Here is a 25,143-nt window from a genome sequence, read left to right as displayed (position 1 = left end):
ATTGGCATCATACAATCGCTTGACATTCCAATATGATCCCACTGCGAAATGCAGTGATGATGAAAATTTAGATATTGGACCAATGACGACTATAGGCCGATATTGCAATGCGTTAAAGTTCAAAAGAGAAACGGCTGGATTGTGCTGCGCAAGTGGAAAAGTCAAACTGGATCCATTACTTACACCACCATAGCCATTGAAACCATTGTTCGATGGATGTGATCCCGATTCCAGCCATTTTCTTCAACACATCCTTGAATACAATAACTGCTTTCGCATGACTTCCTTTCGAGCTAATATCATTCGAGAAGGCGGCTTCATGCCGACTTGCAAGGTAGAAGATACAACACACATAACCAATCACTCACACCAACATAATGAATTGCAACACATAACAACTACATATACACCACACACTACACCATCACACGATCAGAAGTTACACCGTATTCTTCAGCAAATGATTGTTTGCAATTACAGATACAAGGACAAATATATCATTTGCATTGTTCAATGGTGCCAACACCAGATGAACCGCATCAATTTCTGCAAATATATTTCATTTCGTCGATGGTGGAACAGCTGAATGTGCGGTGCAATATACAGGGAACACAACAGTTAAAGAGACGAATTATTGAACCGTTGCAAGCATTTTTTCACGCTAATAATGCTGTGGTTAAATGTTTAAAACAGCATTGGAACGAATGCCATCGGATACGCACAAATTTGTCATAAGAGCGGATTGTGCCCCAACAGGTGAACATGTGCGAAGATTCAATGCACCCACCGTTAATGATGTTGCTGAATTATTGTTGGCAATCCAACTAAATCACGAGACATTGTCGTTCAGCGAAGAAGAAATATCATGCATTGCCAGAAATTCCCCGTGACAAATCCGTTGATTCCATAACAAATCCCGATGATGTAGTAAATTATCCAACGGAGTTTTTGAACTCTCTGGAGTTACCAGGATTTCCACCACATAACTTGCAACTCAAAGTTAGTACAGTTATTATGATATTGCGTAATTTGAATCCATCGCGACTTTGCAACGGTATTCGACTTTCGATAAAAAGACTTATGCCGAATTTGATTGAGGCAACCATTATTAACGGAAAGTACGCAGGTGAAAATGTATGTATTCTTCGAATACCAATGATTCCGACTGATCTTCCGTTTGACTTCAAACGATTGCAATTTCCAGTTCGCAATGACAATTAACAAGTTGCAAGGCCAGTCGCTTAGTGTATGCGGGATATATTTAGAAAATCATTGTTTTTGTCATGGGCAGTTATACGTTGCGTGTTCACGAGTAGGGAAACCATCCGCTTTGTTTGTGTTAACGCCAGACCAAAAAACAAAAAATGTGGTTTACCAAAGAGCACTTCAATGAAACGGATAATTTGCGGACACATATAAGTACATAGTATAACGCTTCGATTCGGTATTTACTTTGGATTCTCTTTCATTTACTTGGAGAAGTTCAACTAAATAACACTTCACTTTTGTAATCGAAATGAATTCATTACTGTTATGAAATGAAATATCATTCTTCCTTTTCAAATATAAAACAAAAAAAATTGTCTTCATCTTTTAATCACCAAACGAAATGTTACATAAAACGAAGCCATCTGGTGGCGAAACGGAGTTCGCCGGGTTTGCTAGTGTATATATAAAATTGCTTAGATTCCGATCCTCTGGTTGACGTTTTACATCTTAAGGTATTTCCCTGGCTTTGTTTGAAGTTGCAAGAGTATAAAATGTTCGGCTGCACCCGAACTTGGTCCTTCCTTACTCGTTTCTTTTGTTATATTCAACACAGCAACAAAAGTTTTGCTGAGTTAATTGTAATTTACTTTTCTAAATTCAAAATTTCACAAAATTGTTATGATTTTTAGAGATTGAATTTTTTAATGGAAATATTTTATATTTGATTTTCCAGCATGGATGAATGCGAACAGCTGTGCAATAGACTGGCGATAATGGCTGGTGGAAACTTCAAATGTTCAGGATATGTGCCAGACTTAAAGAAACGATTCGGTGGTGGATTTACAATGAAAGTGAAGTTAAAATCTGAGGAAACTCATGTAGTTGAAGATATAACAACCGAGTTGTGTAAAATATTTTCTGATAGTCAGTTGCGAGAGAATCACGCTGGGATTGTTACCTATTTTATAAATAACGTTGATGATCTTAAATGGTCCGATATTTTTAAAAAAACGGAAGCCTTCGCAAGTGGAAATACAGACCTTGTGGTAGATTATTCCTTGAACGAGACCACACTTGAAGACATATTCCTAAAATTTGAAAGCAATAGAATAAGGTGTATACCTCAACTAAGCGTATCATATGAGATTACACCTTAAAGTTTTTAAACTATCCCCTACAAGTAAATCAAAATTTAAGGGGTCAGTAGGGTAATGATTTTTTTTTTTTTTTTTACTTTTTCTGTTCCCTTATACTCTTAGAATTAATGTAGAAACCCACTTTACCATTGGAAGGTTTCGAAAAATAATAATACCGCTCGACGTTCCGAGCGCTCAGAGTGCACACCTCAAACTTTAAATGCATTTTTTTCAAACACACACTTTTTTAAACATATATGCTGCTAAGTCCCGTTATTTAAATTTTTTTGACGCGCGGTTTTTTGCATTATGTAGTCTAGTGTATTGTGTAAGCTTACAGTGAATTGTTCTATGTAAGGGTTCATTCAGTAGGCGTTTTTCGTAGAGTGAAATTGTCAAAATCGCGAAAAAAGGTGTATACGCAAAAAGTATTTAAAAAGATTAAAATAGCTGTTTTATTGTAAAACCAAGGGTACAACAGAAATAAATAAAGGTAAGATAGTTATTAAAAGTAAAAATAAGTCATTGGAAAAGTGTTTAGTTTGTTTACAATAATTTTGTCAAAGTGCTGTTGCCTATAGGAAACATCCTGTAACTAACGAACCAAGACACTAAGGACTTTGAAATTTGTATCACTTCATACTTGAGTTGAGACTAACATATACATATGTATCTGTTCTAAAAAATATTTTAGCTCCGCCCTCTCATTAAAATGTTCACAAAACGCCTTTTTCATGATTCTAGTAGGGACGATAACACAGTACAACAGCTAATCGGGGGAGTGAGAAATTCCAAGTCAGGGTGATGGTACTAGGTCAGTATAGTAAAACTCTCAAAGGGTTGGGCGTTCGTATGTGTCAGTTGCTACAACCGTCTAATGGATTGGAAAAATAGATAATAGTGGTTCGCGAGTTATGTTAAACTACGTTTTTGCCAAAATGTTACAACTAAGCGAAAAAACATCAAGATAAGGAAAAAATTTAAAAGGTCATAAAAAAAAATTGACATATACGAACGCCAAATCCTTTGAAGGTTTTACTATACTGACCTAGTACCATCACCCTGACTTGGAATTTCTCACCCCCCAGACAATAATCGCAAAAATGTTCCACAGTGTAACTATTCACGTTCTTTTTAAGAATAAATTGGGTTTTTGTGTTTCAGATGATCCAAACATGAGAAATCTTGTCCGCCCTTGAAAAAACGTATCTCATTCACCCAGCCGTTTCTCCAACAGATGTCATAAAAAAATTCCGAAAAAATTTGTTTATGCATTCCACGATATACCTCATGATATGTGAAAAAAGTTCTATTGTAGAATAAAAATTGCTATGAAAAAAAAATGTAAAAAAAAAAACAGGCCAGATTACCCTACTGACCCCTTAATGGCGTGTTCATTATTATTATGCATATATGTATATAGTATCGAAGAATTTGTTATCATAATCAAATTAGTTTTAATCAAGAAACATGCGTACATATATGCACATATGACGATTTACTTCATGGTCTGCTCTGCACTTAACATTAACGTTGAGACTTCACTATTGGGGTGTCTAGAGGCATTAATGATTTCAAACATACATACAAGACCAAATATATTTGATTTAATCATATTCTCATTCATATATATAACATATGTTTCGCCTTGATGAGTTTTCATATTTTGTATCATGGACGAAGATATTAAGATTAAGTGTGGTATATCTGTACTCTCATAAATTAAGACATGTATATTTATTGGCATTTTAAAGAATTCGTGAAAATAATAAAAGGCAACTCTTATACAATTTTGCATATGTACTTGCTCTCTTTAAATTTAGATTGACTACAGACAAAGAACAAATTGCAGCCGTGTCATAAGGTTTTTGTGGGGAATCAATTTCTTAAGAATACTGAGCTTTAAACAGCCTATTTCGTAACTATAATATTGCGAGTTCTAAAATATACAGGGTGTACTAACAAAAACGACGTAGTATAAAAATTAAATAAATCACTCAAAATGTTGTATCGATCTCCTCCAGCATTACTGGTTTATTAACCTTTGATTTAATATAAGAAAATAGGAATAAAAATAATCTAGACAATTTGCTCGTTTGCTGACGAAGCCATTAACCCCAATCAGGCCTCATCAAAGAAGATGATTTTTCGATGATTAAATTCGTTGGCTTCCATCATTTCCAACGCCTAATCGGCAAAGCTACAGCGCTTCAAATCGTTTGACCGCTTCAGTTCTTGCATCAACAACATCTTATACGATTTCAGAGCTAAATGTAATCGCGAAATTTGCCATATTTTCACCCAAAGAGACCTAACTGTGTAGAACGACATTGAGCAGACTGATCCTGGTTGTCCTCAACACTCGCCTGAGTCGCGGAGATTATTATACTTTTCGAATTTTTCACTTATGCGTTGAATAGCGCGTCCAGAAGGAATATTATGACAACAGTGTTTTGCGTGAATAGCTCTTACAGTACCCACCGGAGAACCTAAATTTGCGAAATAATCTTGAACAATTTTCAAACGTTGTACCAAAGTTATATATGACATGATGAAATAACAAACCTTACTCAACACGCTGGCAAAAGTTCACACAAATCCGTACACAAATATGGCCGCCGCGAGCTGTTAAAATCACGTCATTCCTAGACAGTGTACATTTAGTCGGCAACTATCAATTCCTGAATGCGACGTGTAAGCCGGCGGCTGCAAAAAATGCCAAAAGTTTGTGCGCGACATATTTTCACCGATGAACAGGTTCAGAATGTCACCAAGGAGCCGAAATTTTCTAGGGTCAACGGGATTAAAATACCTAACCAAGGTCCTGAACCTGTCGTTGACCACTCTTCTTATACACGATGTTTGGAAAGTCGGAGGAGGGTTCCCCTACTGAAACCTAATAAATCAGCGAGGCTAGGGGAGTCTAATCGTCCGATAACTCTCCTTTCACCAGTAGTGAAGACACTTGAGGCCCCGTAACTGTCACAACCACCAAAAGGGAATTCCATCACCTCATGGGCAAATGCGTCAAGCAATAGAATTAATGGCATGTGTTCATTCCAATACCCAATACGGTTCTACCCACTGGAATTGACCCGGATTTTATCCAGCCCGTACGGTGAGTATTAATCTAAGTTTGTCATCATTAGAGCAACGCCTTGCAGCAGGGTTGCTCCGTATTCTCCTGACTCGTGCTGGCATTGAGTTCAACGCGGACCCGAACGAATTTTTCTGCTGCATTTGCGCCAAAAGGCTATATCCAAACTCCACCTCGGTCAGGTGTAACACATACAATGGATGGAGCCATCTTAAGACCTGCTCAGGCCTTAAGAAACATAGGGAGTGGACCACGAGTTACATGGCCCCAGTTTGCGCACAGCGCTGTCACTCTACCTGAGTGACCAACAGAGGAGCTGCGCGGTCCATAGAAGCTCAAATATTCAACATGACTCCCATTTTGATCAACCTGTGGACACCTGCACCTTCGTTAACGTTAACAAAGCTCACTGTGTCGACTTCACAGAATTTACTGAGAACACCCTCAACGCTTTTCCCATTCCTACGAACGTATCTGTTGGCGAACGTCGATTAGCAAGGTGATCGCAGAAGCTACCGCCCGCTTCATCCCGGCTGGAAGAATTGCGGAACTCAGGCGGTCGGAAGTGGTCTGGCCATCAACCCAAGTAAAACCGAGATGGTTTTATCCAGTAGAAGATATAAGACCCAGGTGGCATCTCGGCAGCTCATGAGGAAAAGACAACGACTCTCTGTCAACTACGCCGCACCAATATGGTTGCTTGGATGCAATGGAACGTTGATGAACAAGCTACAGACCTGTCAGAACACTGCACTCCGGACCACGAGAGGATGCCTCTTTATGTCTCCCATCGAACATCTACATAGTGATAGGCTTATGCTCCCAGTTAAGGAGCATAATGAACTCCTCTCCAAGCATTTCCTGTTGATGTTTTCGCAGAAATCACCTGCTTGGAGCGGGACCGCCTCTTACGACGACATCGAAAAATACGCCGACCGGACTTCGGCCGCAACTAACTTCCGACAGGTACTGACCACCATTCACTGTGGAGCCATCAAAACCTTCACTAACTCCCTTCCAGTGAATGGTGTTCTTGGAGTCAAATCACCATCTGACCCTTGCGCAGCTTCGTTCTGGATATTGTAATAGGTTAAACTCCTACTTGTTCAGAATAGACCCCGACATATCCAACATATGTCCTGCGTGCAATGAGTCTCCGCATGACACTGGCCATCTCTTTGCATACCCCGCCAACCCCACTCATCTGACACACTTTTCCCTTTGGTCCGACCCCGTCGAAACAGCACGTTTCTTGGGCCTCCCATTAGATGACGTCGACGATAACCCTCATCACCCTAACGGGGATTAGTAGCTTTGTTAAAACAACAAAATGGCATGTGTTCAAAAGTAAACAGCTTTCTCACCGATCTTTCTCGCTTCTTCTCCGCAAGGAGCTTAACACTCTCTCCCATTAAATTCATGAATAAGATTTTAGGCGTTGTACTTGATAGCCTGTTCTCCGTCGCCCGTATACGATCTCGATTATTTCCAAATTACAGAACTGCTACTAAATCATCAAGTAGCTAGCCAGCAACACTTGGGGAAAAGACAAAGAACGTTATTGGCAAACGATATGGTTGCCTAGATGTAGTGAAACACAGAGGACGATGCCTCGGGATGTTTCCCGTCGTAATTTTGTCTAGGATGTTTTCGTAGAAATCAGCTCAGCAATATGGCATATAAGTATCGCGTTGAAATAGAAGAACACAAATGGAATAACCAATCACTTCAAAAGATTAATAACTATTGATTGGTGGTATGTTGTTAAATGCTTCTTCTTCTTCTTAATTGGCGTAGAAACCGCTTAAGCGATTATAGCCGAGTTAACAACAGCGCGCCAGTCGCTTCTTCTTCTCGCTACGTGGCGCCAATTGGATATTCCAAGCGAAGCCAGGTCCTTCTCCACTTGGTCCTTCCAACGGAGTGGAGGTCTTCCTCTTCCTCTGCTTCCCCCGGCGGGTACTGCGTCGAATATTTTCAGAGCTGGAGTGTTTTCGTCCATCCGGACAACATGACCTAGCCAGCGTAGCCGCTGTCTTTTAATTCGCTGAACTATGTCGATGTCGTCGTATATCTCGTACAGCTCATCGTTCCATCGAATGCGGTATTCGCCGTGGCTAACGCGCAAAGGACCATAAATCTTTCGCAGAACTTTTCTCTCGAAAACTCGCAACGTCGACTCATCCGTTGTTGACATCGTCCAAGACTCTGCACCATACAGCAGGACGGGAATTATGAGTGACTTATAGAGTTTGGTTTTTGTTTGTCGAGAGAGGACTTTGCTTCTCAATTGCCTACTCAGTCCGAAGTAGCACCTGTTGGCAAGAGTTATCCTGCGTTGGATTTCTAGGCTGACATTGTTGGTGGTGTTTACGCTGGTTCCAAGATAGACGAAATTATCTACGACTTCAAAGTTATGACTGTCAACAGTGACGTGAGTGCCAAGTCGCGAATGCGACGACTGTTTGTTTGATGACAGGAGATACTTCGTCTTGCCCTCGTTCACTACCAGACCCATTTTCTGTGCTTCCTTGTCCAGCCTGGAGAAAGCAGAACTAACGGCGCGGGTGTTGAGGCCGATGATATCAATATCATCGGCATACGCCAACAGCTGTACACTCTTATAGAAGATGGTACCTTCTCTATTTAGTTCTGCGGCTCGAACTATTTTCTCCAAAAGCAGGTTGAAAAAGTCGCACGATAGGGAATCGCCTTGTCTGAAACCTCGTTTGGTATCGAACGGCTCGGAGAGGTCCTTCCCGATCCTGACGGAGCTTTTGGTGTTACTCAACGTCAGTTTACACAGCCGTATTAGTTTTGCGGGGATACCAAATTCAGACATCGCGGCATAAAGGCAGCTCCTTTTTGTGCTGTCGAAAGCAGCTTTGAAATCGACGAAGAGGTGGTGTGTGTCGATTCTCTTTTCACGGGTCTTTTCCAAGATTTGGCGCATGGTGAATATCTGGTCGGTTGTTGATTTGCCAGGTCTGAAGCCACACTGATAAGGTCCAATCAGTTTGTTGACGGTGGGCTTTAATCTTTCACACAATACGCTCGATAGAACCTTATATGCGATGTTGAGGAGGCTAATCCCACGGTAGTTGGCGCAGATTGTGGGGTCTCCTTTTTATGGATTGGGCATAGCACACTTAAATTCCAATCGTTGGGCATGCTTTCGTCCGACCATATTTTACAAAGAAGCTGATGCATGCACCTTATCAGTTCTTCGCCGCCGTGTTTGAATAGCTCGGCCGGCAATCCGTCGGCCCCTGCCGCTTTGTTGTTCTTCAGGCGGGCAATTGCTATTCGAACTTCTTCATGGTCGGGTAATGGAACGTCTGCTCCATCGTCATCGATTGGGGAATCGGGTTCTCCTTCTCCTGGTGTTGTGCGTTCGCTGCCATTCAGCAGGCTGGAGAAGTGTTCCCTCCATAATTTAAGTATGCTCTGGGCATCAGTGACTAGATCACCTTTGGGGGTTCTACAGGAATACGCTCCGGTCTTGAAACCTTCCGTAAGCCGCCGCATTTTTTCGTAGAATTTTCGAGCATTACCCCTGTCGGCCAGCTTATCAAGCTCTTCGTACTCACGCATTTCAGCCTCTTTCTTCTTCTGTCTACAAATGCGTCTCGCTTCCCTCTTCAACTCTCGGTATCTATCCCATCCCGCACGTGTAGTGGTCGATCGTAACGTTGCGAGGTAGGCAGCCTGTTTTCTCTCCGCTGCGACACGGCACTCCTCGTCGTACCAGCTGTTCTTTTGCACTTTCCGAAAACCAATGGTTTCGGTTGCAGCTGTACGTAAGGAGTTTGAAATGCCGTCCCACAGTTCCCTTATACCGAGTTGTTGACGAGTGCTCTCAGAGAGCAGGAGTGCAAGCCGAGTAGAAAATCGTTCGGCTGTCTGTTGTGATTGCAGCTTCTCGACGTCGAACCTTCCTTGTGTTTGGTGGCGCGCGTTTTTTGCTGCACAGAGGCGGGTGCGAATCTTAGCTGCAACAAGATAGTGGTCCGAGTCGATGTTAGGACCTCGGAGCGCACGCACATCTAAAACACTGGAGACGTGTCTTCCGTCTATCACAACATGATCGATCTGGTTGGTAGTTTTTCGATCCGGAGACAGCCAGGTAGCTTGATGAATCTTCTTATGCTGGAATCTAGTACTACAGATAACCATATTTCGGGCCCCGGCGAAGTCAATCAGCCTCAACCCATTTGGGGATGTTTCGTCGTGGAGGCTGAATTTACCGACCGTAGTGCCAAATATACCTTCTTTGCCCACCCTGGCGTTAAAGTCGCCAAGCACGATTTTGACATCGTGGCGGGGGCAGCTCTCATAAGCGCGCTCCAAGCGCTCATAGAAGGCATCTTTGGTCACATCGTCCTTCTCTTCCGTCGGGGCGTGGGCGCAAATCAGCGATATGTTGAAGAACCTCGCTTTGATGCGGATTGTGGCTAGACGTTCATTCACCGCAGTGAATGATAGTACTCGGCGACGGAGTCTCTCTCCCACCACGAATCCTACACCAAACTTGCGCTCCTTTATATGGCCACTGTAGTAAATGTCACAAGGACCTACTCGTCTCTGTCCTTGTCCCGTCCATCGCATTTCTTGGACGGCGGTGATGTCAGCCTTTGTCTTTACGAGGACATCAACCAGCTGGGCAGCGGCACCTTCCCAATTAAGGGACCGGACATTCCAGGTGCATGCCCTCAATTCGTAGTCCTTATTTCGTTTGCCATGGTCGTCATCAAAAGGGGGGTCTCTCATCCGAGGCTGGTTGTAGCTCTTCACTGGGGGTGTTTTTACGTGGCGGGTCCCAAACCCAGCGCACAACCCTTGTAGGGAATGTTTCGCCTTCTCACTTTAGCTCGCCTTCGAACGGATGTTCTTAGGCTACCCAGAGGATACTTGGTCAAAGACCGGAAGTAGTGAGCTGCTTGAGCCATGTGTAAAAGAATCGTTTCTGGCCACTCCCAAGTGAATGGCGATCAGAGAACTTTCCTCACTTGCGTGAACTTCTACACATGACTCCATCCTCCTCCTTAAATGCTTCACCTACGAAAAAAGCACTTATATTGCAGGCCACTGTAAAATTGTAGTTTAAAAAAAACGTTGTCGATGTCAGTTTAATAAAAATAACATCAAAAGAAAACTAGGATCTAAACGAAATAAGAAAATGTTAAGTCGCAAAGGCGTATTGGGCACATCGGAACGGTTAAAGTTATGGTACCGGCTTCCATAACAGTTATGGGTTATACAAAAACACCCAGTATTCTTCAACAAACCTCACTTTTTATTATTTTTTATATTACGATTTTCAACTATTTTCAGTTTAAGTTTGATTGGTGTTGTGAACATAAAATACGAAGATTTGACAGGTAATTAAAAAAATTAAATAATTTGACAGATAATTAAAAATTCTTAAACGAAAAATTAAAACGATTTAATTTAGATATGGCTCACAAAAAGGTGAATAATATGAAATTAATTTTGATTTATATTACGGTGACAAAAATCCTTCGCGGTCACTCAAATCCATTCGAACTTCCTATCGCCAAGTAAGCCGAAGTTATATTGACAAGTAAATGACTTTTAAATAATGTTCATAGTTATTTCCATTCAAATAAGGAATCATTTTGTTTTTTTTTTTTTTACTAAATAAGATGAACTCTACATTTCCTTGCTGTCGGACTGAAGTAACCTCCGATATTTTTAGTTGTTACATAACCTGCTTGGAGGATGGAGTCGTGTGTAGAAGTTCACGCAAGTGAGGAAAGTTCTCTGATCGTCATTCACTTGGGAGTGGCTAGAAACGATTCTTTTACACATGACTCAAGCAGCTCACGACTTCCGGTTTTTGACCAGGTACCCTCTGGTAGAACATCCGTTCGAAGGCGAGCTAAAGTGAGAAGGCGAAACATCCCCTACATAGGGTTATGCGCTGGGTTTGGGACCCGCCACGTAAAAAACATTACCAATGAAAAATTACCAACAGCCTCGGATGAGAAACCTCCCTTTTCATGACGACCATGGCAAACGAAATAAGGACTACGATACTAGGGCATGCACCTGGAAAGTCCGGTCCCTTAATTGGGAAGGTGCCGCTGTGCCCAGCTGGTTGATGTCCTCCTGAAAAGATAGGCTCACATCACCACCGTCCAAGAAATGCGATGGACGGGACAAGGACAGAGACGAGTAGGTCTTTGTGGAATTTACTGCAGTGGCCATGTTAAGGAGCGCAAGTTTGGTGTGGGATTCGTGGTGGGAGAGAGACTCTGTCGCCGAGTACTATCATTCATTCCGGTGAATGAACGTCTAGCCACAACCCGCATCAAAGCGAGGTTCTTCAACATATCGCTGATTTGCGCCCACGCCACAACGGAAGAGAAGGACGATGTGACCAAAGATGACTTCTATGAGTGCTTGTAGCGCGCCTATGAGAGCTTCCCCTGCACGATGTCCAAATTGTGCTTGACGACTTTAACGCCAGGGTGGGCAAAGAAGGTATTTTTGGCACTACGGTCGGTAAATTCAGCCTCCACGACGAAATATCCCCAAATGGGTTGAGGCTGATCGACTTCGCCGGCACCCGAAATATGGTTATCTGTGGTACTAGATTCCAGCACAAAAAAATACATCAAGCTAACCGGCTGTCTCCGGATCGAAAAGCCAACAACCAGATCGATCATGTTGTGATAAACGGAAGACACGTCTCCAGTGTTCTAGACGTGCGTACGCTCCGAGGTTCTAACATCGACTCAGACCACTATCTTGTTGCAGCCAAGATTCGCACCCGCCTCTGTGCAGCAAAAAGCGCACGTCAACAAACACAAGGAAGGTTCGACGTCGACAAGCTGCAATCACAACAGACAGCCGAACGATTTTCTACTCGGCTTGCACTCCTGCACTCCTGCTCTCTGAGAGCACTCGTCAACTACTCGGTATAAGGGAACTGTGGGACGGCATTTCAAATTCCTTACGTACAGCTGCAACCAAACCATTGGTCTTCATAAAATGCAAAAGAATAGCTGGTACGACGAGGAGTGCCGTGTCGCAGCGGAGAGAAAACAGACTGCCTACCTCGCAACGTTACGATCGACCACAACACGTGCGGAATGGGATAGATACCGAGAGTTGAAGAGGGAGGCGAGACGCTTTTGCAGACAGAAAAAGAAAGAAGCTGAAATGCGTGAATTCGAAAATTCTACGAAAAAATGCGGCGGCTTACAGAAGGTTTCAAGACCGAGCATACTCTTGTAGAACCCCAATGGTGTTCTAGTCACCGATGCCCAGAGCATACTTAAATTATGGAGGAAACACTTCTCCAGCCTGCTGAATGGCAGTGAACGTACAACGCGAGGGGAAGGAGAACCCGATTCCCCAATCGATGACGATGGAGCAGACTTTCCATTGCCCGACCATGAAGAAGTTCGAATAGCAATTACCCACCTGAAGAACAACAAAGCGGCGGGGTCGATGGATTGCTGGTCAAGTTATTCAAACACGGCGTCGAAGAACTGATAAGCAGCATGCATCAGCTTCTTTGTAGAATATGGTCGGACGAAAGCATGCCCAACGATTGGAATTTAAGTGCGCTCTGCCCAATCCGCAAAAAGGGAAACCCCACAATCTGCGCCAACTACCGTGAGATAAGCCTCCTCAACTTCGCGTATAAGGTTCTATCGAGCGTATTGTGTGAAAGAGTAAAGCCCACCGTCAACAAACTGATTGGGCCTTATCAGTGTGGCTTTAGGACCTGGCAGATCAACAACCGACCAGATATTCACCAAGCGCCAAATCTTGGAAAAGACCCGTGAAAGGAGAATCGACACACACCACCTCTTCGTCGATTTCAAAGCTGCTTTCGACAGCACGAAAAGGAGCTGCCTCTGTGCCGCGATGTCTGAATTTGGTATCCCCGCAAAACTAATACGGCTGTGTAAACTGACGTTGTGCAACACCAAAAGCTCCGTCAGGATCGGGAAGGACCTCTTCGAGCCGTTCGATACCAATCGAGCTTTCAGACAAGGCGAGTCCCTATCATGCGACTTCTTCAATCTGCTGCTGGAGAAAATAATAAGAGCTGCAGAACTTAATCGAGCAGGTACAATCTTTTATAAGAATGTACGGCTGCTGGCGTATGCCGATGATATTGATATTTTCGGCCTCAAAACCCGCGCCGTTAGTTCTGCTTTCTCCAGGCTGGACAAGGACAGCAAATGGGTCTGGTAGTGAACGAGGGCAAGACGAAATATCTCCTGTCATCAAACAAACAGTCGTCGCACTCGCGACTTGGCTCTCACGTCACTGTTGACAGTCAAAACTTTGAAGTTGTAGATAATTTCGTATATTTGGCAACCAGCATAAACACCACCTACAATGTCAACCTGGAAATCCAACGCTGCTTTTAGATAGATAGATTTTAGATCGGTATTATGAACACCATATACATATGTGCGCATTAGATAAAACACCATTGACTTTAGAGGAGCAAAACTCTTCAAAATTTCATTGTACTCAAAAATTATAGAAGTTGTAGTTGAATTGAGTCATTAACAAATTTTTTTTATTTTTATCCAAGGAGGAGATATAGTCTACAAGTCTGACAATCTGATCTTTTCATCCTATATGGTTCGTAAATGGCCATAGGGAAAGAAGAATATACGTTTGTAAGCTAAGGACTCTCGTATTTGGTGAATATTTGAAATCGAGAAATTTTTTTAGCTTTATGGTTAATGCTATCAACCAACTTACCTCCAACGTGTCGTCCCTTTTTTGCGAAATTATCATATATTTTTTACGATTTTGAGTTTCTCATGCAAGATTATTCTAAAGTTGCATACTCATCATTCGGTAAAAAATTATAATGGTAATCAGAGATATCTATCTAACTTATCCGGTGTGAGAGCCCCTAAAAAATTTGCGTATTTTATGACATTTTCCTTCGTAGTTAAATCGGAAAAACACTAATGCCCCTATTGCGGTTTTTAACCCGACTTGGTCGAATTGAAGTTAAGGTATTTCAACTTCAGATCAACCAAACTCTTTTTCGGTATTGCGGACTTCAACTAAGTTCAGTCGAAGTATGATTGGCGTTGCCAACCTAAGAAAAGGAAATTTGACAGATAGGGAAAGAGCTAAAATTTTGTAAACGACATATTTAAACAATTGAATTCAGTTGTCGCTCGCGAAAAAGTGAATAAACGTATATAATAAACAATAAATAAAAAATGGATATAAGTTTTGATTTATATTACAATGACGAAAATATTGAGGACAAAATTGATGTGATCCATTGGAGCTTCCAAATGCAAAGTAAGCCATAGTTTTTTCACAATTGAGAGGCTTTTTAATAATATTTGTTGCAGATTCATAAATTATTTTCGATTAATTAAGAAGCATTTTTTTTTTACTGAATGAGATGAAGGAATATTTCCACAAACGTGTGCGAGGCGCCATACCTCTTATATTAAAATTATGCGCAACTCTGCTTATATTAAAATTATGCGCAACTCTGCGTTTCCGTACTGACGGTGGTTATCAAAAATGCAGTGGAAATGATTTTAACATTGGCTTGGCGCAACCTACGATATCTTTAGTAATTAAAGAGGTTCTATATATAATTGAACAACGTATTTGTGCCCAATTGATTAAAATTCAAATGACTGAGGCAGAGCAAAACGCTTCATAAGTTTCATTTTATTCAAAAAGTGATTTCCCGGGAGTAATTGGTTGCATCGACGGGACTCATGTTCGCATAATTTCTCGGGTAACAAATTCTTTTGTTAGCGCATAGATCACCTATGTGTTATGGATAACAAAAAGTATTTGTTACTCGAATATTTGTTAGTGTTATTATTTTCGTTATCAGTTTGTTACCTATAACATATAAACGTGTTAGCAGGAATAAGCAGTAACAAGATTATCTGTTACCCATTTCTTACCTCTAGCAAATTCAATTCTTTTAAATAAAATTCAGTTTTTTTTTTATTATTTCGCTTTATTTAATAATAAAATATTTACTTAACTATTTACTTAAACTGATAATTTGCCTATTATGTATTACTACATTCGGCAGAAAAATATTAAAATTTAAGTTTATTTTAGTATAAAAATTATAATTCTAAAAATTCATATTTGTAAAAGTAAAATTAGAAACTTCAACTTACAACTTAAAACTAATTTATACAACTTTAAACTAATATTTACAACTTAAAATTAATATATATGTATGAGTAATAATAAGAAAACTTATACATATTAATTTTGCCTTAAGTTTATGCTTTTTTTGCTTAAAACGATTGTGGCTTAAGGCCACAAATCTCCGGAGCTCCCTACAGATAGTGTTTATATCCTTGTCAGGAAATATATCTAAAATGAAACGTTATAAGTTAAGGCATTCAAATATAGTATCAGTAAAACAACCTACCAAAAACTAACCCTACACACTTTAGCTTTAGTAGGGATTCCTTTTCCTTGCGCCTCTCTAAATTGTAGTGGTACATTAGATCGTCAGAAAACATACCACGCAGTACGCCGTCCACACTGCCTTTTAAGCCCTTTGACTTCAATATTAGCCGCATCTGTAAAAAAAATACAGTAAATTATATAACAATCGCATAATATTTAAAAACGAAATATTTACCATAGCATCCGTGCTTTCCTTTTGTGAAAGGTTGTCTTCCACGTAGCGCACGTGCTCTTCCGATGACATGGGCAGTTTCGAAGCGAGCTCCACGTAATGCTCGTCCTCCTAGTCACCGGTGATGCGGCTAATTGAATGGTGCGTCTTTGCCGCTATGACGCGCAATAAATCACTCTGTGCCTGCAGCTCAGCCTTTTCAGGCATATAGAAAATTAAAATATAAAAATTAACTTCTGTTTTAATTTGGTAATGTAATACTGCGTTACTTACTTTGTCTTTCAGGTACTTTTCAATGGCAGTGAGAGTCTCAATGGCATTCAGCCTCTGGATTATATTTGAAAACGTAAATGTATTTTTATTAAGCAAATACTATTAAGTATATTTATATATTCATACATTATACCTGCATGGCCGCCAGAAGATGGTGACGGTACTACAATTTGTGATGGTTCTACTAGGGGAGCGCAAGATTGTAAGATATTTTTTTAAACACTTTATCTGTAAAAAAATATTATTAAAAACTTAAAAATCGTTTTGTTCAATACAACCTCTATGGGGGCTCAACGGTTGTGAGCATTCCACTTCGGAATCCATTTCTTCCACGAGGTCATCGAAATTCATTCTATGAAAAATCATAAAAAGGTGATGATTAATGATATTTTAATTTTAATTTAATTTTTAAGATCATGCTTCGGAGCAGAAATGCGTATATGTACATACTTATATTCGAACTATGTTCACTTTTATTCATTATGAAACATTAATGTTGCTTTTATTTTAAACAAATTTAGATATTCTGCGTGCGAACAGCTATCTTGGACGAACAAATGAACATTTTTAGTTATAGAGGAGGCTCTCAAGTTCAATAATATACTATATATATGTAGTTACACCCGCGGGAATATTCGAGATGTTTGCGCTTAAATCTGAAAAATACCATTATTTGAAGAACGTATTTTTTCGATTTAAAACTAATTTTACTCTTATATTTCGCATTTTTATGTCCACTAGCACTTCACTAATTCGTATGAATTTTTTTTAATATTAAACTTATTGTTACATTATATTTATTTAACATCAACTAAAGGATTGCAATATTGATCTGAAGAACCTCCTCTATCCGATCATATCCATTTTATTCCCGAAATCTTGGGACGGTATTCTAAAGTCGACACAATTATAATTGTAACCGAACAATTCGTTTCAACTTAGATTTTAAATTTTTTACATTTACACATGTATGTATGTATATGGCACGATTCCGATTACTTTGGCTTAGGGTATGGCCGCGCTTTAAAAAAATAACCCTGGTCGAGCGAATACCCGGGGTGACTGTAGTACTTCCGCATAGTACTTCTTTCTGCGTTGGCGGCCTTCGGCCGCTTTTAAAAAAAATACCCCTGGTCGAGCGAATACCCGGTGCGACTGAAGTACTTTCGCGTAGTACTCCTTTCTGCGTTGGCGGCCTTCGGCCGCGCTTTAAAGAAATAACCCTGGTCGAGCGAATACCCGGGGTGACTGAAGTACTTCCGCATAGTATTCCTTTCTACGTTAAAATAAAAAAAATATATTGAGTTTCGTTATAAAGTGGTTATATTTTTTGGTTATCTTGCACTGATATTGAAACAAAATTTGAGTTTTCGTTATAAAATTGTTAAATTTTGGTTATTATATCTGTCCGCGCTTTCCATTTATTTTTGATAATACGTTGTTTTGTATATTATGTGATAATATATATAATATTATTATATAATATTACTATATAATATTACTTATTTGTTTATTAAATTAAATAAAGAACATATCCATCCGATAGAGGAATTTTTGGGAAAAAAGGAATTTTAGCGAATTTCCTTATTATCACATGGCAGCGCTCCATTTCGTCGTAATTTTTAGCACACGCATGATGGTCACTACGAGTGTAAAATTTACTTTTTAAAATAAAGATTTCTTCGGTAAAAAACTGTTAAAAGTGTAAAATGATTGGATTAATTTAAAAGTTTAGTACTCCTTTCCTTAATTAATTTGAAGTGGAAAATGTGAGTAAAGTCCTCGTTTGAAACTTTAGGTGTATTGAAAATTTGGTTGAGTCCTTCTATTGCCGGTTGTGACAGTTTATTGGGTTCATCTTCTTTTTGTTTCATCAGAAGATTCTTCCCGAAAATTAAGGCGATGATTATTAAAATGACGATTAGAGTGATGCTGGTTCCGTATTTGACTCTGTTTGCTGCTTCTAATAGACTTACTTCCTTTGTATTGTCAGCATCTCCAGCGAGAGGAATTCTTCTATTTTGAGTGGTGCGGATGATGGTTGTATGATGGCTGGTAGTTGTTTACTTGCTGTTCTTTCTTCGCTATAGAACTTTTTCCCGTTGATAGCAATGATTACGTTGGTATACAAAATGATGAAGGTCCCGTTTAGAAATGTAGATTCGTTGCTTATTAAAATTTCTCCGTTGTTGTTTAAATGAGTTAAGCATCCATCCCCTCTACCCGGTAAAACTGGCGCATCCTAATAAAACAGCGCAATTCACCACAGAATGCTACTGCAAAGCAAAACTAATAACTCACCATACCTATACCAACCCAACCAACAAAAGGAATGGACAACGGGGAAGCTGACACTTTTCGTCACACACTATCCGCATAGCAAAATTCGTCTACAAGACTTTCGCTTGGGCACTGTGCCGCGTTACCGCAACGATCCTGTGCTCATATCAACTTACGCTTTTTTTCCGTCACCGATCTCGGGCGCTGTGTTCATCTAATAAACCGAACGAAGGAATCGACAAATCATTTCGTTACCCTCGGAGCCGTTTTTTATACAATCATCTTAATTGTAACGATCACAATTTAATAAAACTAAAATAAACTTTAATCTATGTATCTGAAATAATTCGCATTTTAACTTATAAGTGGTACTCGAGTGTAAGTGCTTTATTAACGATCTAAATAGTAGTGGATGTTCCCACGAATTGGGCATCCAGTTATTCATGGTCCTTCGAGCCTTACAGAAAGGCACTATTGGATTTTAATGTAAAAATCTAAAAAAGAAAAAATAAAACAAAACAAAGTGTGGTGACAAAAACAGTGTTAATAAAAACAAAAAAAAACATACATACTCACACACGTATATATATGCAAGAGTGCGGTAATAAAAAGTAAACAGTTTCTGACACACCAAATATATGTTAATACATACAGTGAGTTCAAAAAGTGTTCACGTATAGTTAAAAATAGTGCATTGCTGCTGATCTTTAAACAAAAAAATAAACATTCAAATAAAATTTTGTGTTACGAAAAGCGTAAACAAAATCAAAAACGTTTTGAGAAAAAGAAGACATAAAATACAAACTTAAGTGCGTGATAGCAAAAAGCAAAAAAATAAAAAAATAATAATAAAACAATAAAAAAGCAACCAAGCGAACAGAGCACAGTGTGCTAAGATTAAAAAACGAAAAGTGTCTCAAACAGAAAAAAGTACCTATATACTTATATATACTATATACACATGCGAAAGGAAAATTAAATTTTGTATACTTATTTACAACAAAGAAGTCAAAAAAATAAAAAACAAAAAAAGTGCAGTGGAACAAAAACAAAAAAAAAAACCAAAACTGCGACATAAAAATTAATTTAGCAGTACAGTGACACAAAAAATAAAACACATATGTATACACATATAAGTATATGTATACCTAATGATACATAACACATAACAAAAAGTGTGGTGATGAGAAAACAAAAAACAAACTTAAAAAAGTGCGGTAAACAGAACAAAACAAATTAAAATATATTTATATGTAGTACAAAAATTACAAAAAAGGTGAAGTGACAAACACAAAAACAAATTACAAAGAAAATCAAAGCAAAAACCAAATAAAACATAAATCGGGCGCGAAATGAAAAAGCACCTAAACAACAAAGCATAAAAACCATCAAACGGGCGCGAACAATTAAAACAAACAACAGCATAAGGAGGTAGCCAGCTGGAACACAGAACGGGGAACAAAACGCAGAAAGCAGAAAGCAGGCAACATTTGCGCAGACATACACCCTACAAATATACCATTCAGAGTACCAAGTGAGCGTATTATGTTCATCTTAATTTAATATATGCAAATATGTATGACCAATATTACAGTTTTATCCGATATAAAACTTGTAATAAAAAATGCGCTTGATAAAAAAATACTAGAGAATTTACTAGCACTTGTATCCTGCAATACCTCTTATACTTTATCAAGTAATAAGCAGGATTGCTTAAAATTCGTAAGCGAAGGCAAACAATAATATCATTACATAAAAGGTAACATATAAAAAAATTAAGACACACATACATACATATTCGCATATTTACCCAAAGGAAATATATTTCTCCGATACACATATTTTTAATATGTGTTCATACTATATACATATGTACATGTTCATATCAGCAACATAAACAAAGTATATCACAAACATAAACCTAACTTCTTACAAATCAACAAACAACATACAAAGTGCATGCGGGAGAATACCTGCACATTCTTTATTTAGCCTTCACACTCTCTTCTCAGAGCGAAAATACGGCATAGAATCTGCCTGTAATTTTATACCCTATACTGGGTACCATATGCTAAATTATTAAAATTTTAAATTTTAATTAATTTTCCAAAAAAGGGTTATCTTAATTTTCCGTAAAAAACTAAACGGTAAGACAAAGTAAAATTGACTTTTACAAAATACATTTATTAGAACGTATGCAAAACTAAAAATCAGATTAACGAAATACACATCAAATTATAGTAAATTTGAACAACATACATTCCAACATACGTACATACACACCTGTGCATTTAAACATACACATCTTTTTAAAGTCCATATTAGCATCTCTTCTGCAATACCACTTGTTCTTTGTCAAACAAAAACAAGCAGGATTGCAAGAAAAACAAAAAAAAAACATTACAGCATATTCTTTGCCCACATGCATTAGCACTAATAGGTCGTGCATACTTATGTACAAAGCATATTGATCTCTTCGACGAGCTCTCAATTGCACAAAAACAAGTACATACAAGCCAATTCTTAGGGTGTGCCTATATACCTATATAGAAAATACTTAAAAATAATATTGTGGTTTGAAAACAAATCATATAAAATAAAAACAAATTTAAATAGCAAGTAAACAAGTAACGGTATTAATAAAACAAATAATCCGTCTTTTACGAAAAAAACGTTTATATACTTAAAATAGTATTCAGTTCACACTGAGAAACTTTTTCTTCATTTTAAAAAATATTTCTTCATAGAACTAAAATAATGAACAATAACAAAAATCATAGCACACCTGGAGCTACACGCTCAAAACAGATTGCTAGATTTATTTCAGAAAGTGACAGTTTAACAAGATACTGCACTAGATTTGCCTCTTCACCGATTCACGAAAACTCGGAATCGTTACTAGAAATCAGAAATATAAATCTCAACAATTTTTGGATACGACTCCAAGTGGCTCATGACGCCATAGTAGAATCTGACGATTCAGATCTACCTCAAAATTTCAAATCATCGGCTTACGATATTTACGAAAACTGCTTAGACCAGTACGAAGAAACAAAAGCTATGATCTCCGATCAACTAAAGCTCATTAAAGCCATTGCACCTACTCTCCACAGTAGAGTAGAGCAGCCACAAACAGACAGTCAAAAGGCAAGTTCAGGCATCAACCTCGAGTTGCCCGCATGTGACACAGAAACCTTTTACGGAGGTTATGAAGAATGGCCGTCCTTCCGGGACATGTTCACGGCCGCGTACATAAACCATCCTCAATTATCACATGCGCAAAAATTGTATCACCTCAGATACAAAACTAAAGGTCAAGCAGGCGAAATAGTCAAACAGTTCGCATTAAATGACGACAATTTCAATTTGGCTTGGGAAGCTCTAAAAGCTAGATATGAAAACGACAGAATACTGGTCGATAAGCAAGTGACGACACTAATAAACTTGCCAAAAATCAAGAAAGGAACAAGTGTAGAATTCATCAAACTAGAATCCACTGTTTCAAATTGTTTGTCGATTCTATCGACACTAAATATTCCCACAGACAGCTGGGACCCAATTCTGGTAAACATTTGCACCGCCGCATTACCAGAAAAGTCGTTCCTTCTATGGGAGCAACCGCTATCATCACGAAAAAAGTGCCCAACGTGGCAACAAATGAAAGATTTTCTCACCACCCAATATGAAATTGCGGAAAGGTTAGAAGAAAAAATAATCAAAACTAAGATCATTAAACACGACCAAAATAGAAGCTTCAATAGACCCCAAGCTAGAAACAACAAAAATTTAAACAAAAGCTTTCACAAAGCGCACTCGTTCATATCCGAACAGAAAAAACACACGTCATGCGAACTATGCACAAGAGGGCATAAGCTTAAAACTTGCGATAAGTTTAAAAAATTAAATATTAACGAAAGGAACAACTTTGTCAGATCAAAAAGACTCTGTACAAACTGCTTGTCCCATACACACAATCTTAAAAGTTGCAAAAGCAAATTTAATTGCTTATATTGTCATAAAAGACATCACACAATGCTTCATTACAGCACATATTCCATCTCACCTCAAAGAAGCGCATATACAAAAAAAACCACGGGTTCAATTGCAAAAGCAAATCCCGAAACCTACAATTCTAAAAATTGCCAAGAGACACCATGTTGTTCAAAGGCACAAAAAGCTCAAACGCTGCACATCCTAACAAAAAGTGGACCAGCTACAAAAATAGTTACCACCATACCAACTCAAGTTGAGTATAATACAAACAAATACCTTAATTCACAATTAAGGCAATTTCAAAAGTTAAAGAAACTTCCCCCCATATCAAACAAAACTTTAGAAGATCAGTATTGTGAAGACTTCTCTAAAGCCACAACTACTCGATTAAATAATGGCCGGTACGTCGTATGACTACCACATGAGCCACCATTTTTCAATACTCCACAAATTGGTATACAAAACAAAGTCAGAGTTACCTCTGACGGTCCCTATATTAAACGCTCATACAATTTTCGGCCCCGCAGCATGGCTTTCGCCAGTAATGAAAAAAAAAAAATCTGAACAAATCCTAGAGCGGTGGCGGGCTACTACTTGCCAAATTAATGCATACGTACTCAAACACAATATGTAACAAAATTGTCCCAAAGGGATAGAGAATCGACATTCTCATAAAATATTGCTTAATAAGTAGTTCTCTAAATTCTAAAATAGATAAATAAAAAAAAAAATAACAAAAGCAGAGATCGCTCTTATCGTCCCTACATAAGCGCTCCTCATAAGGGTAGTTGGTGAGAATCTGTTGTAAAGCATGAACATCCCACTTAAAAAATTATAATTCTAGTGAAGCCGTTCGCAATTACCTGCCACTCTCTCGCAAGGTCCCTCTATTGGCACAGCCCTAACTCCAGGGCTATGGAGTACCCATTCTGGCCATATCTGAGCCAGGCGTGGAGTTACTATCCTTCATAAGCCAATAATAAATTAAATGCAAACAATTGCCGATAATACAGAAAAGGCAAATACTAAGCAACCGGTATACCAAAACGATAAAAAGAAAAAATCGCAAATACAAAAAGTTGTCAGTAAAATCAAATAAACCCGCAAAAGTTGCTTCTCTTAAGCACCTACCCGCATATTAAAATGCACATTTATACATGGGTATGTTTCAAACCAAAATCCGTTCTCTACACACACGGACAAACATGAGTATATTACAACTCCACCAAGATATACTTCCGCGCTTCGGCTACTCCACCAGCAGTACGTCGAGAAATACATACCTATACGTATACTACTAGGCAAAATATTCGCCTAGGGGCCCAGGATGTTTAAATGAGTTAAGCATCCACCCCCTCTACCCGGTAAAACTGGCGCATCCTAATAAAACAGCGCAATTCACCACAGAATGCTACTGCAAAGCAAAACTAATAACTCACCATACCTATACCAACCCAAGCAACAAAAGGAATGGACAACGGGGAAGCTGACACTTTTCGTCACACACTATCCGCATAGCAAAATTCGTCTACAAGACTTTCGCTTGGGCACTGTGCCGCGTTACCGCAACGATCCTGTGCTCATATCAACTTACGCTTTTTTTCCGTCACCGATCTCGGGCGCTGTGTTCATCTAATAAACCGAACGAAGGAATCGACAAATCATTTCGTTACCCTCGGAGCCGTTTTTTATACAATCATCTTAATTGTAACGATCACAATTTAATAAAACTAAAATAAACTTTAATCTATGTATCCGAAATAATTCGCATTTTAACTTATAAGTGGTACTCGAGTGTAAGTGCTTTATTAACGATCTAAATAGTAGTGGATGTTCCCACGAATTGGGCATCCAGTTATTCAGTTGTATTTATTTAAAAGTAAAATTCCCGGTTTCTTCTATAGTTGGGATATGTTGGTTGTTGACCTCCGTGCAGTTTGGCAAACGACTTTTTAAAAGATTAATTATACAAATATCATTACTTAAATCTTCTACATTATTGCTTAAGCATATTTGTAGGGAATTGTATTTCTTACAATAATTTTCTATTCCATAAATTCCCTTTTCGCAGTTTAAAATTGTATTAAAATTTATCTTATTGATCCTCCCGTTATTTTTTACTGCCCTAATATCTAATGTTTTACAATTTTGGTTATCTACGGTTGGGAGGCTAACAATATAAATTATAATTTTGCCATTAGTTGCAATTTTTATTTCGGAAAATTTGAGTGCTTCGTCTAAATTTACATATGGAATATTGTCATTCAGGGGTGTTGTGGAATCCAAGACAGAATTGCTTAGCTGTCAGAATTCCAAACCAATTCTGATTTTCAATGGTGTCACAGAATCGGATTGGATTTTCGTCTTTTCGAGCATAACCAATATTCGAATCAGCTGTTTACTAATGTGACAAAACTTGCAAATGAATACATTTGGAAGCAATTCAAGTTTTCAATGAGTTCCGAATTAAAGAAAGATTTTAAGAGATAGTATTTATCGAATGAATAAAG

The 25,143-nt window shown here is 38.7% G+C and overlaps 1 protein-coding gene and 1 pseudogene across 2 annotated transcripts in view; one reads left to right on the top strand and one right to left on the bottom strand.

Moving 5' to 3' along the window:
• Positions 1-4,148, top strand: part of LOC126764830 (retinal-specific phospholipid-transporting ATPase ABCA4) — a 69,395-nt gene extending 65,247 nt beyond the window's left edge. For both annotated transcript variants that reach the window (XM_050482403.1, XM_050482401.1), the window contains one exon: positions 1,943-4,148. In XM_050482403.1, coding sequence (XP_050338360.1) covers positions 1,943-2,366 — 424 coding nt within the window. In that variant the 3' untranslated portion in view covers positions 2,367-4,148. The remainder of the gene's footprint in view (positions 1-1,942) is intronic.
• Positions 4,149-15,320: 11,172 nt separating this feature from the next.
• Positions 15,321-16,453, bottom strand: LOC126765034 (uncharacterized; annotated as a pseudogene).
• Positions 16,454-25,143: the final 8,690 nt, after the last annotated feature.

The sequence above is a fragment of the Bactrocera neohumeralis genome, unplaced genomic scaffold (assembly GCF_024586455.1).
Source record: "Bactrocera neohumeralis isolate Rockhampton unplaced genomic scaffold, APGP_CSIRO_Bneo_wtdbg2-racon-allhic-juicebox.fasta_v2 cluster10, whole genome shotgun sequence".
Classification (NCBI taxonomy): Eukaryota; Metazoa; Arthropoda; class Insecta; order Diptera; family Tephritidae; genus Bactrocera; species Bactrocera neohumeralis.
This window is presented reverse-complemented; position numbering and strand designations above follow the sequence as displayed.